At 41.1% G+C, this 14,927-nt stretch overlaps 1 protein-coding gene across 2 annotated transcripts in view; it reads left to right on the top strand.

The window, feature by feature from the left end:
- Positions 1-12,464, top strand: part of ncanb (neurocan b) — a 183,248-nt gene extending 170,784 nt beyond the window's left edge. For both annotated transcript variants that reach the window (XM_069522286.1, XM_020080468.2), the window contains exons 15-16: positions 4,648-4,830; positions 6,242-12,464. In XM_069522286.1, the coding sequence (XP_069378387.1) occupies positions 4,648-4,830; positions 6,242-6,378 (320 nt within the window). In that variant the 3' untranslated portion in view covers positions 6,379-12,464. The remainder of the gene's footprint in view (positions 1-4,647; positions 4,831-6,241) is intronic.
- Positions 12,465-14,927: the final 2,463 nt, after the last annotated feature.

A 14,927-nucleotide genomic window follows, 5' to 3' on the forward strand; every position in this document is an offset into this window, starting at 1 on the left:
AAGTTACCTAACCAGCTGGAGAGCGTGTTTTTGTGTGTGTGTGTGTGTGCTTGTGTGCGTGGGTACGTGCGTGTGTGTGGATAAAGAATAGTGTGTACAAGGGAAGAAGGGAAATGTGTGTCTCATACATCATCAGAAACTCAGGATCAGTAGTCGTCATCCACTGACCAGAGGGTCTGTAGTTTGATCCCGGGGGGGTCTGTGCGCTACTTTTTGCTTTCAGTTTCTGTTCTGCCTTTGTCTAGTTGTTGTGGTGACTTTACTTGCAATTGTCTCCATCTCTTCTAATGTGTTTTACCTGCGTTCAATGATCCCTGCCTCCCTTGTGTGTATAGTCTCTGTGTTTCCTTTTGTCTCTGTCACTTTGTCTGTTCACATCTCTGGATGTCTTTGTGCTTCAGTTCTGCTCCGCACTGTTTCCTGGTTTGTTCCTTTGCTTTCTGGAGTTTGGAGTTGCAAGTCTAGAAAATTGCTGCATAAATGGTTCATTTTACCTGCCAACCCAATTGGTTTACAATAACATATACCCACACGATGTTATTATAGACATTTATCATTTCAATCAGACAATTCGCCTTAGAAATGTTTATTGCAGCAAACTTAGTTAGTGTTTGCCGTCTAGGCTCTGACTTCATTACTCCTCCAGATATGATTACACAGATATTATGGGAGTGATGAGCAAATATTTATAACCCTCCTGTCTGAGCCCACAGGTGGATGCTGGGGTGGTGGAGGGGCTGAAGCAACCAGATGCAATACTGACACAGCAGCAGCGGGGGGCAAGGAAAGGAAGTGATGGGAAAGTTTTTGCAGCTTAAATAGACCACGAACTTGGGAGGGTGTGTAAGACAGGATTGTGGAGAATGAGACGTATCACATGATCGGAGCAGAGCAGCTTGAGTTGGCTGCCTGCACCAGCTTGCAAGCTTCGCTCCATTGAATAGACATTTCTCTCTTGTACAATCATCACCAGCTGGAAATGTTACAGCTGAAGCCTTGTTTCATTTTAACTTTCCTGTAACAAATGCAACTACTAGCATTCAATGAATAGCATCACGTAAATATACTTGCTTTCTTGATTTAGAGTTGAGACAAGAATGTTTTTCAGTTTTTTTTTACAAATGTTCTGAATGTGTCTCCTGTCACCACTTGTGATCTGATGTCACCGTGTGTGTGTGTGTGTGTGTGTGTGTGTGTGTGTGTGTGTGTGTGAGAGAAGATTTTACTAATTTGATTCAAGTACCCATCATCATGTGGAGATCAGAGTGGATATTGTAGCGAAGGTTAGAAACAAATCACCAAGAAGAGGGTTGGTGCTTTGATCCCCAGCTCCTCCAGTTCCGAAGTGTCCTTGGGCAAGATACTGAACCCTAAATTGCCTCTGACATAGTATGAAAGATGTGTGATAGTGAAAGCGCTGGGTATAGAAGTTTAGTATGAATGTGTGTGTGAATGGGTGACACATACACATACATGAATGTAGCAGTGGCTAACCTTTGCCCACCTTACACTTCCAATCTGTGTAAGCGAGGAGGGAAATAAATATTTATTTAAATATATATTTGCCTCCTGTGGCAAAGCGAATCCACAGTGTTGCTTCATGTGGAGTTCAGCTTTGGTGAACTTTGATCTGTGATCTTCTCTTCGCCCTTAAGCGCTTTAGTGTTCAATAAGACTGGAAGAGAGCTGTATTTATCTTTCATCACATCAAACTGCAGCTGCTAGCTGCTTCAACAACAAAAACTGTTTACCTTCTGGGTGGAACTCCTGACTGGATAAAGTTTGGCCCCTATTTATAGAACTGAGCTCTGATTGGCTCCTACAATATTACTATGAAAAATATATAATATTGTAATATTATTTACTTCTCTTTGTTTATTGATTTTTGGGTGATAGACAGAACAATATACAGCAGAAGCTATGGACGCTGGGGTTTATAGCTGGGGCTTTTGTGCCATGTTGGGTTTATTTTGTTCACAATAATATAACCCTCCACTGTTGTCTACCTTCCTATCCCTTGCTATCAGTTGGTCAGAGCTGCTGTCACTGGCACCTCAGACAGAAAACACACACAAACAATGGTGGTGGTTTGTTTTTTGAATTTTAGTTTTTTTAAATAAACAAGACAGCGTTTGTCCTCATCCACTGTTTCCATGAGAGACTGACTCCCAGTAGTGGGAGACTGCACACACACTTTCATGTGTCTGATTCGCTCTAACATGATGCCAGTAGGTGAGCAGATGCTTTGAGGCCGAGGAGAAGCACAGAGAGGAACCAGCATCTCAGTGCCGGCAGCTGTCCCAGTGTCTCTAACTCACAGTGACTACCTCCTGCAGACACAGGCCTGCACTGACAGCAAGCACCTCTCCCAGTGTGTTGTTCTCAAGTGCTTTACTGTGTGTGACCTGCATCGAGGAGTGACTTCAAACTTTAGACAAACCTGAAGTCACTGCTAGAAATTTATAGCACCTATGATATTACTGAAGTTACATATGAAATTCTTTCTTGACTCATGAGTTAGATCTGTTTTTTACATTTTGGGCTCTCTGAATCCAGTTTTTAATGACTCGCATTTGTTTAATGCTGTGTTAAGGTGGAAATATTCATGGTGCTGACTGGTTATTTTGCTCAAAATACGTCTTTGATCATAAAAGGCATGAGGGGGAAATGTTAACATGTTCAAAAATTCGATTTTCACTATAGAGGGATTTGAAATCTGACTGTCTGTGTGGCTGTTACAAGTGTGACACACTTTACACTTAAAGTCAAAGCTTAAAAGAAGGAAAATTGGCTTTGGAGAATTTTTGGAGAGTATATTATTATGGGCTTTTTCTAGGAAATCAAGGTCCTCACTCAGTCGTAGCCGTCTACATCCTTCAGGCTTTATTCCGCCCGAAAACCTTTCCTGAATTAAGGAGTCATAAAATCATGGCTCCATTTGCCTTTGCTTGAGTTTAGTGACATTTTCTTTAATCCCTTCTTCAATAGATTCTGACTTCCCTCGCTCCCACGATGGGAAATCGTTCGACAGTGTTCACAGGTGAGGGCTAATGGAAAACTACCTCTTTAGCCTTCCATTTGTGTTGAGTCAGACGTGGTCTCAAGTGAGGAGGGAAGTGCTTATTGCCCCTTCCTTCCACAACACATTAAACTGTAAATGTGGCACTAAACCTTTCATCAGAGTTAATGACACGGCGTTCCCTTATTAAGAATTTAAGAGGTATTAGGACAAGGACAAGGGAATTAAGAAGGACTATAAACATTCTCTGACTGCAGACCACATTTAGCACTGAAGTGTGGTAATTTTTTGTGTTGAAAGAAAAAACTTTGATAGTGGCAGCTGATGATTTCATTTTGGGTATTATTGAGTCAGGATTGTGCACTGGTCTAAATTGGCATTTGTTGGGTATATGGTAGTTTAATGGAAGGACGTGGAGACTAGACTAGAACTGTAGTTCCTAAATGGGGATTGGGCCCTGATGTAAAAATGTGGAAATAAAGTTAGGTTTAATAAACCTATCTTACATCTGACATTTAACCTGTTAAACAAGAGTTAAGCTCGTAACATGCATAGGAGAAGCTGCTCAATGCCTGAACATGGCAACCAATTCCATTCTTACTTCCCATTATTTTTCTGCTCTAACCAGTCAAAATGTCTGCTGTTGAATTATAGATCTGTGTTTCTAAAATCATTTTTGAAAGGCTTGATGTTTGCAAGGCCATCAAGGCTCAGGTTAGCATAATTTATTTAGAAAGCAGAACAACATGTAAAGTGAAAAATGGACAGACCTTCGACTGGGAGAAAAGAAAAACAGTGAATACTGATCAAACAAATCCAGAAGAAATAAATAAAAATAAATATTTAGTTAATCCTCTGCCCAATGCTATTGGATATAACTTGACCTTTTTGTTTCCTCTCCCCAAAGATGGCGTAAAAATGATAAAACACAGTCAATGTTACATTGCAGTCTACTTCTCAGTAGAACATATCCTTAGCACTGCAATGAAAATGGAACTTCCTCCCCCTCTAATTATTGTTAACAATGGGTTCAGGAGCTTTAGTGACTCATGAAAGCTTTTTGGTTCACGTCACTAATTCTTCAAATGGAGGAAAAGGATATTTAAGAAGGAGACTTAAAACTCAAGATCTTTTCATAATATCATAAAAGTCATGAGGCTCTTGGGCTTCAGCTGTATAATTACTATCAAACTATAAACTACCGTCTACTATACAATCACCTGCTGTCTCCACTGAGGAGAGACTGGCAGCAACTGACAGGAGAGTTTAAAAATATCTGTGAGGTTCTGACCAGTCTCTAACCTCCTCTCCTGTAAAGGTTTCTGTTTCTGCCTCTTTCTGTGTCCAAAATTTTATTTTCTTTGACAGGCGTCCACTCACACTTAGACAGACACGTTGACCTAATGACATTTTATCCACATTTTGACATTTTTACTGTGACTGGTTTTCTAAGGGAAGCTCCATGTGTCCTTAAAGTGGCGATACACTTTTAATTAAGAACGGTCGTCAGAAGAATCCAGGTAAAAGTCATGTGGGCTTCGAATCGACCTCCTTCATTAAATGCATTCTAATCACACAGGAGGACATGGACAGTGGACAACCTGAATAATGTTTCTCTGCCCCTACAGTGCTTTGCGGAGCCCCTCCCCCTGTGGATAATGCCTTCCTGATTGGTCGGAAGCGTTCCCACTATGACATCCACTCTGTTGTCCGCTACCAGTGCGCAGACGGCTTCCTGCAACGCCATGTGCCCACTGCTAAGTGCCGCGCCAATGGCAAGTGGGACCGACCCAAAATCATCTGCATAAAATGTGAGTTTTACACAACATGTTTTTTTTTTTACAGGGTGAGAAGCCACTCAACAAGACATGAAGCAGTATTTCCATTTGTTAGGTCATTTTTACATTAACATTTTCTTCTTCTTTTTAGCGTGAGCACCACCTCAGGTCCGCGAGGCCAACCTCTTACATTAACTGCCCTCAGGAGCTGCATGTATGCACCATGTGCATTCAGGCTTCCCATCCGTGCTCTCATTATTAATAATTGTAAGCAAAAAGATAACTGTGGCTGCAGACTAAATTAAATCCCCTGGGCTCACTTAGAAGTGGTAGAGTCTTCTTTGAAGTGATTCATGCTTGAGGTGGAATCTTTTTTTTCCCTTTTTTACACAATGTTTCTGCAATGGTTTGACCGTCTGTGGAATACAGAAGACTTCAAAACTAAAAACGTTCAACCGCAGTGAAATATGATTTTTATATGTCATTTAAGAAACTTTGGGGCAGATGGAGTAAAAAGCTGCAAAAAATATTCCCGTATCCACTCAGAGATTTTTTCAAGTGGAGTAAAATGATGACATTACAATCTCACTGCAGAAGCCACCTCTAATTTTAGTGCAGAGCAGCATCTACAATCAGCAGTAACAGGATTTTATTATGCAACTGTTTTGCGCGTCATCTCCTTTGAGCCTTGAACTAAAATTAAAATAAATGTTCTTTTTTTCCAGAATGTTTTTAAAGCACTCACTCTGACTCTAACAGAATAGAGGTCATAAGTTTTCAGCATAATTTCTTGCTTCCTCAGAGATATGAGGGGTTGATGTATATAAATATTCAACAAACCAGGCCGTGTATTTCATTTCACTCTGCTCACAATTTGACAGTAATGATGAAATACTGGAATAATGTAGCCTCTGTTCAAAGTGATAAAGATTCCTTTGCTTATGACTCTTTATCTTTGGAGTTGTTTTTATGGCCTGGAGTTATAGCATCATTATCATTCAACGCAGATGACGTTTCTTTGTTGGCGAAATCCGGAAAGGGACAGAGCAACCTAATTTGGCAGTACACCCCAGGAACAGGCTTACGCTGCGGCTGTGAGTGGGTGGCTGTAGATCAGTGTGCTCTTGCCAAAGGCGCCCAGTCGACTGAACATGAGATAAAACAGATTCTCTCAGTGTGGTGGAAACAGTTAAACCATCTACAGAGAACACGTGGTTTCAACCTTTCAGCTTTCTGATCCCTCACCTCTTTACCTAGTTTCACCTCTGTCTTACTGTCTGTCTGAATGCCTCTGATGCTTGTCAATGATTCATCTCTCACGTACATCAGTTTTCCACTTTCATCTCATTCCAGCTCCAACATGTTTCTTCAGATCGATAAATAAATAAATTGTCCGCCCTTTTTGTATTATTTCACTGTCTTTTTCCTCCTCTTGCTCCATCAGCCCGGCGAGCCCACCGCTACCGGCGCCACCACCACAAGGGCAGGAGGGAGCGCAGGAAGCACAAGAGGCATGGCCACAGAGAGGGGGGCCACCACGGAGGGGAAGCGGGCCAGGGCCACAACCACGTCCACTTCTGAACCAAAACATCCCCTTTTTCTCCTGCGCTGCCGACTTCAGTTTGCCTGACTCCCTCTCGTCCGCATTTCACAACCTTTCAGCCCAAAACTCTCTACCCGAGCCCCCCCCTTAAACCCACCCTTCCTCCCTGCACTGCCCTGCCCTTAGGTCCGAGTCAGCCTGTATCATTGTCGAGTCTGAGGCCTGACTAAGCGCTGGCAGGCTTTACCAGGACTGAAAAACAACTCCCTTTATACTCTTTTGACTTTCTTTTCCTCTCCTGTCCTAACCTGTCTGTCTCTTGACCCAGTTTCTCTCCCTTTCAAGCTCAACAATGACCTGAAACATGGGGCTATGCTGACCTGTTTTTTGAAATAAAATTTAAAAAAATACCTTTGAGATCCACAGTGAACAATCTTTAGAGAGAAGTGGTTTAGTACAACCTGTAAATAGGGACATCGCTGAAAATGCCATATCAAAATCAGACGAGTCAAGGAAGATCTCATGTTGTTGACTTGAGCCTTTTGTCTGTTGAACACATTTCATTTTTTACTGACTGTTTCTTTTCTTGACTCTGCTGCTTTTGGTTTGCTCTTTGTAAGACATTGTATTTGACTTTAACCAACATGCAGTTCTCCTGCTACAGATTTGATTGATTTTCTTTGAATCAGAGGACCAGTTGTAATTGAATCATTTGATTGTTAGCGTTGTATCTTGTTGTCGGTGTGAGACAGTTACTTTAGATCAGAGGAGAATGGAAAACGCATCACATCTCAATTCACTTTCACCACATTACACATCAGTCACTGTTCAGATGTGTCGAACGATCTCAGCTGTTGTCGTCGAAGGTTAATCTGAGCGATTGATGTGAGTTTGTCTGAGCTCAGCTCAGTTTTCCCCATATTTACTTTGTCTTCTCTCGTCGTTTGTGAAGCTGCAGGAACATGTGCTGTGAATTAATCAAGCTGATGCAGCAGCATCAAGTTCATCTCATTCATCTGTTTCTCTTTTATGTTGGAGTTTACCTTGTTTGGTCTGATGAGAAGAATATATGCGTCAGCCGTGTGTATTGCAGAGAGAGGCTCCTCATAGGTCATGGGCGACTAAAGATATGACGAGTTCGATAAGAGTCGATTTAGGCTGCTCGAGAAGGAATCACCCATTGCAGACTTCATTGCTCTGTGACTCTTTTGAGGGCCTCATGTGAGGGAGGCTTCGAAAGGGTATAGTAACACCACTGTAATGCAAGTGGCCTTCAAATGCAACCCCGGCCTGAATTGAGACAGCATTAGACTCTTCTGTCAGTCAGTTTGAGAAATTTCTTGCATTTTTTAACACTTAAACTGTCATAAATAGTTTTATTCACATATTTAAATATAATGTTCACCTTATAAAGTTGTTAACTATTGACTATTTACATATTCAGCAGATATGAAGCAACATTAAAATACTAACCTTGTGAAATATTTGCAGTCTTTGAGCTCAGTTTTGGTCTTCTCCAATCTCTGAATTAAAAAGCTCGTTAGCAGCTAAATAAAATTTCACTGTGTTTAGGTAATTACCCACTTTGTCTCGTAGATAGCTTTTTTTTTTTTTTATTAAAATCAGTTTGCTGCAGCGGCAAATCACACTAATGAGAGCATTGAGAGTGAATGGGTGATAATTGTTTTGTGGGGTTTGTCACTACAAGTGATTAAATTACATATCGTTATTAGAACTTTTTTTTTTATTGGAACAGCATTAAATATTAGATTAAACTGACTTAAGATAACAGTTTTTATAGTACTCTGTGTTTTATGTGTGTGTGTATGTACTTGTACTTATGAGGACCATTTTAAGCAAAGACCTTACAAATTGATGACGTTTTGGGAAAGTGAGGACATTTTGACTGGTGCTCACTTTTATAGTGGACTTTTTGAGGATTAACACTTGCTCTTAAGGCTTAGCCCATGCTTCTAGCTCCATTGTAGCCAAAGCGTAGACGTGTACCCTACAAGGAACCCTACACCATACCGTGATTGGAACCTCCCCAAAAATGTAACTACAGGTCGAGGCGATGCCGACCACAAGAGCTGTAATTGGTCCGTTTGGTAGCATCATATTTCCGGCAGACAGTATGTCCGGAATCTCCTGCTCAGTTTACTTTTCATACAAACCATCTCCTCGGATGTCTTTTTTTTTGCAGTTCTTTAAGAAAAAGTAATTGCTCTTCAACATCTATCATCTCCAACACTCACCATTGCTCTAAAGTAAACAGAGAGGCCAGAGAATTTGTAAATAAGCGGACCAGAAACTGGAAGAAACTTAACACAGTGGCATAGAAACTGTACAGCAACTAGCGTTCAGCCTCCATGTCCACCAGCGTTTCCGCAGTGTAATTGTCAGACACACACCTATGCACGGTGTCCTCACTAAGATAGAAGTACAAGAATGTGTGTGTGTGTGTGTGTTTATGATAGAGGATGTTGACAGTGGCTCCTCAGTGGATGATGATAGAGCGCAGCAGCAAAGATTAAGACTTCCCCATTTCTGGGGCAGACGGAGTCTCGCCGTGCTTCACACCTGTGCTTGTTCCTGCTGTGTGCCCTGCTTTAAAGAGGAGATCCAGAAGACTACTACAAGCGCTGTCTTTTCCCCTCCACTTTACTGCCGGGTTAAATTGCTGTTTTCTTAAACCCAGCACTTGAGGTGGGAGCTTCTGAGATTATATCCCAAACACTGACTCCGACACTTTTTATCCTTTATGATTCTTCATCTTGTTCTGCTTTTTTTTCCCTTCAGCACCTCTTTTCATTTATCTCCCTCACTCAATTTTCTTTTTAATGTCACTGTCTTTTTACAACTGAAAAATAGCGGAAGATAAGCACAGTTAAATTTAATTTAAAACTGCTCTTTTATTAGTGAGGGAATACATGCAGTGTTTTCAGCAGCCTGTCAAACAAAGTATTAAAAGAACACTAAAGCAGAATTGAGTATTATAAAGCCACATGAGGTAAAAGGAAAAAAAATCAATCATGTGCACATTAATTCTCCTCCTTTGTTTGTCTCCTCTCACCTTGACAATGACACCAGTCCTCTGCATGAAGGAGAACAGTGATCCTTACACCTCTGTATCAGTTTAATTAATCTACCACATCACTAATTAACAAGCTGCATTATCTGCAGAACCACAGAGCAGCGATGACGGGGGAAGGGTTAGGGTGACGGACAGGAGGTCCAGAGAACTGTCGCAGCTGTCAAACCGCCGTCGTCTCATAGATGTCAGACTGCTGGGGGCCTCTTCTTTTTATGGGAAGATGGATTGACCACGCGGGAATGATGGAAAGGGGCAGACAGGAGGAATTCAAATATGAGCTGATGCCCTGAGACAGTGTAATTACAGTTTAATTAAAGCTCAGCACAAACTTTCTGAAACAATGATGTGATGAAGTGATAGGGAAGTAAAATCAGGCTGGAAAACAGAGACAAATTGGGACAAAATTCAATAGAATAGAAAAAGAATAGAAGACAACTTATTGATGAACTGTTGATGAATCCACTTTCATGTCTTTGTCTTGCCCCTACAAAGATTATTAGGTCTGAAACAAAAGTACCACACATTTCTGTAAATCTTCAATTCTTACTCAGATTGATTATGATGATCATTGTATTTTTTGTAAAGTTTGACCAGACATCTTCCACCAAACGGTCAAAATAAAACTGTGTTTGCTGTGATGATGCTGCCTCCTGGGCCGTGTGGTATTTTCTGTCAGTTAGAGCTGTTTTTGCTTTGTGCTTTGTGAAGTCGTGAGGCTTTCTTACAGCAACTCTCTCACAAAAACACTTTAAGTTTATTAAATGCACAAAAACACTTTCGCTTCCTTTCATCCTTCATTTTTTCATCTTCAAACGTCTTCACAGTGCAGCAGGTCTCTTCTCAGGCTGAGCCAGAGATCCTTATTGTGACCCAGTCGTTCAGTCGAGATAAGATTGAAAAGGGAGTGAGTTTGTGGTGTCAATCTTGTCTAAACAGCTCAGGCAGGAACACAATATTGTTGTACAAAACATTTTTTGTGGAAGAGTGCGTTTAGTTGAGTCCGTGTGACAGAAGATTGGCTGTGTGTGTGTGTGTGTGTGTTTGTGTCTCAGCAGGTGGGAGCAGCAGCATTCTTAGTATTTCTTAGTACTCTTACACAAATAAAAAGCACAACACAACCAGACACAATATTCAAAGAAAACTTTTTATGTGGGAGAGGAACACACTAAATGGAATTATGGAACGCTCATTTTGCTTCAAGTAGACCTCCTTAAAGTTAAAAATATTTACCTGCATGATATAGAAATGAAATATTTGACAAAAGGTATTTAGCATTAAAAACCAAGACTAAGCTCTGTCCTTTTTCTTAAAGTTACCATCCAGCATCATTTTGAAAAATAGTTCAATAAAAAGGGTCTTAAAAGTCCTGTGTGAGGGATTAAGGTACTCTATAATATTTACAGTTATGTAATCTAAGAGTCATTGGGCTTTTGTCTGTGAGTCTTTCATATCTACATGGGGAGCATGTCTTCTCTCAGAGTCCACCATGTTGCACCACTATGTTTCTACAGTAGTTCAGACAAACAAGACTTCTGTTGGCAACTTCACCACTAGAGGTCACTAAATCCAACACAGTGAGCCTTTAAATGTGCATATGAGGACAACATTCATAACATCATACTAAAGGTCGGCTGTGTTTTCACCACTGTTTTCCATGCTCTATGGAAATGAAGAAACCACATTGTTGTTGTTGTTCTGCAGAGTGAGCTCACTTTACAGAATTATAGTTTCTCTCTCATTAGAGCCCATAGTTATGTTGAGAAACCCAAAGCTTGACTCCACTGAGTTTAGTTAACAGTTGTTAAGATTGGATTGGAGGGAGGATGCGTTCCGCAAAGTTAGATTCTGACCGTGTGTGTAAATCCATTCACAAACTAAGTGTGACAGGAAGAATCTCTCGTTTCCTACATGAACTGCAACAACTGTCCTTTTCTGTAAACCTCAGGCACTTGAACACAGCACCCGTCAGGCAATGACAACCTCATGGAAGCCTTAGAGGCTGTTGTCCTCAGTCACACACAGACAGACTATTGATTTCATGATTAGCCCGTCTGTCTTTGGTTCCTATTAAGTCTGTCGATGGCATTGACGGCACAATTGTGTCGATTGACCGCTGGATATTCTCTAAACGACAGGAAAACAGACTGTCCTTGTTTACTGCGCTTCTCTGTGTCATGTGACGGGTTCTTCTCAGATATTGTTTATCATCATCTCATATTCCTTTTCTTTTCTTCAGCTCATCAGACCGTTAAACGCTCTCTCTCTCCTTTCCCCTTGTGCTTAGCTGCATCGCCCCCAAACTTCTTATGTACAGTTGCACCCCTGGTGGTACTTGTATGACACTGTGTCTCTGTCTGAGTTGAGACGATTCATCCTTGTCAAGAGAATGGCTGTGTTCTGTTGGGATGGATGGATGGATGAATGGAGACGTATTACAGTGAGTGAATGAGTACTGAAAGAGACAAACGGCAGAAATCAATAACAAACACTCCGTCTCTCCTCTGTGATGTAAATACTCTGAAGCTTCTTCTTTTCATTTGTTTCAAATCCATTTAAACTCTGAGGTGTGTTTGTTGCTTAGCCTCCCTGGACCACATTCATACAGCCAGTGAAGATCCAAAACCTATCATCTCCCTCTTTCTGTTCCTCCCACACACACGCACACAAATACACACACACACACATTCTGCTGTTTCAAACTGCTGCATCAGAAGAAACAGATGCTCTGGTCTACACACGGTGCAGGAGAGCCAGAAGCAAGGTGACAGTTCACCGTACAGACCAACATTACTCCTTTGGCTCTGGTCCCTTCACAACACTTCAGAATGTGGCTGTAGCAGCTGTGTGTTTACTGTGAGCACAGACACACTATATCTGCAACTGAGCCCGTTCTGCTGCCGTGTGAATGTGGTCCACAAGTATTTATCCATATTTATTGATGTATGTTCTTATGAATTCCAGTCCTGTCATTGTATTATATTCTTTACAAGACAAGCGATCATTAAAGGAACCTCTTGTTTGGATCCGTTATCTGGCTCAATTGTTTTTACTTCATTTGATATATTTAAAGCCACAGTATATGTATGTGTGTTTAAAGCTGCTGTAATAGAGGATCTAATATAATCATAACAAGAAAAAACATTTGTTATTAGTGCTTTTCTTAAAGGGGAATGTTTATAAATCTGGCTATTTAAATGAATGGTACTCACAAAATCTTTTGGAACGAGTCCACTAGATCATCTCCACCGGCAGCTGTGACACAGCGGCAGTGGCTACAATATAATCATATGGGCCCATGAAATAACCACTAAGAGTTTTTCTCAAATTTCTGTCTTTGCAGAGAGTTTGGCAACATTACCCGTCTCACTCAACGAAAAGTCTCACTCTCAAGTCTCCTGAACTCCTCAGCCTGTTCTCTCTCCCTCTCTCTCTCTTTGCCTGCGCTTTCATTTTTGGGGGCTCCTCATTTGTGTTTCCACCTCCGTCTTCTTGCAACAGCCCATGTCTCACGAGACTCAAGAGGGGGAGACTTTTCATTGAGTGAGACATGCAAGGAATCGCCTTATAGAAAGAAAAAGTACTTTTAGTGGACATTTTGTGGTGTGTCACAGTTGCCCCATAAGATTACATCATAGCCACTGAGATCCTCAGATCTTCTGCACCGATTCCAAAAGTTCTCGTGTTATATTCATTTAGAAAACCACATTTATATAAACTTAGGGCCAAAGTTGAAGAATAGCTGAATTCCCCTTTAAGTACCTTGACAAAATACATAAGCGATTAAAAAATACTCCTTAAGGAGTAAAACCAGATAAAGGAGGTATAAATTAATTAGAAAAATCATACAATTTTCTCTGAGGTTTAAGTCATAATTCAGTTTAAGACCAGTTTAGCTTTAGCATGAATACTGGAAACGCAGAAGCAGCTAGCCTGGGTCAAACCAGTTTAATCTGTCGGAAAAGCTCAAAAGAAGTAATCGCTCCAATTTCGGGACCAGTTGCCAGGCAACCAGCGTAGACTCCAGGAAGTTTCTATTTTGTACAATATTGTTCAAGGCTCCAGATCTTGTGTCTGAAACTGAGTCTCTGTGAATGTACAACATATGTTGATTTGAAACTTAAAAGAACAAAAACAGTCTGTGAAAGTTTCTTCATTGAATCAAAGTTTTAAACCCAATGTGGCTGCAAGAACAAACATTTGAAATAATTATAATCTGAAAAAGACACACTGGGGGAAACCTTTATTCAGCTCCACACATACAGTTGTGCAGAATGATTGTATCGACCACTTTGAGTTTTTTTATTCATTCCTGAAAAGTGAAAAATATTTGTGTTCTCCACCTTTCAGACATGTTCTCTCTTTGCTGTCTTCCTGGTCCCCAGCGCACAAAATTTTCGATTATGCACTAAACTGCTCATGTTTTTGTTTTTTTAACAGAGAACAATCTGTGCCTCTCTGACCTTCATGTGTTGAACAGATGCATCTGTAAATCTCTTTAGATTCAGCTGAAATATTTTTCTCTGCTGCCAAGATATCAATAACACCAATACAATTTTGCTCCCAGTTTTATTTATGAATATATTCCAACTCTCTGGCTGCATTCAACAGAGGAGGTCGCCAAGGGCACTTCCCCTGCAGCATGAGTGATAGAGAGTAGGAGGTAAAGAGGAGAAGGACAAGTGAGGGGGGATCAGAGGTAACGGAAAGAAGGGAGGAGGGTGAAAGTGGAAGGAGAGAGACCGACAGAGACCTGTTCTGAATACACCTACTGTTGTACAGTCTAACCTGAGAGACCTTCAATTCCTCCGATGAGATGAATGTGAGAGTCTCTCTCTTATCACTGAATGGTTTCATTTCCTCACAGCTCCTGTAAAAACACAACCACCTCTATCTCGCTGTCGTTCTCTCTGCCTCTCCTTCTTGATATGTGACTCGCTCGCTTCATTATTATTCAGAAACACCAGTAGAAGCCACAGTGCCGGGTTTCTGATTTTCCGTCGACAATCAATCTGACTGAATATAGAATCTCCTTTACATCCTCTGCCTCTGTTCTGGCTGCCTCACTGATGGTTTTTTTTGTTGCTCCGCTCAGTCAATTCCAGGAGCTGGGCTCATTAACGCTGCTCACCGTGGAGTTTCTCTTATTCACGGCTCAAAATGACCTTCATCTCTCCTCTGTTGCCGAGCTGCAGAAAGAGATTTGTTACCGCCACTTAAAGTAGCACCCTAAACGATAAATAGCGTGACGTCCTGAGCCCCGACTCCGAGGACCAGTGCGCACTTGTTCATGAAGTCTTTGTGAGGCTTAAAGAAACATACGCGAGCATCCTACAACTTCCTCATAATAACCAACGAAAAGATTTTAAAACACGTTATTGATAGTCCAGATTTATCCTGGTTCCTGTTGTACAACTTGGCTTTGAGATGGAAGATAAATTACAGGCGTGAAAAGACTGCTCATCATAACCTTGTTCCTGGGTCGATATCAGCCTC

This window comes from Paralichthys olivaceus, chromosome 3 (genome assembly GCF_024713975.1).
Source record: "Paralichthys olivaceus isolate ysfri-2021 chromosome 3, ASM2471397v2, whole genome shotgun sequence".
In the NCBI taxonomy this organism is placed as follows: Eukaryota; Metazoa; Chordata; class Actinopteri; order Pleuronectiformes; family Paralichthyidae; genus Paralichthys; species Paralichthys olivaceus.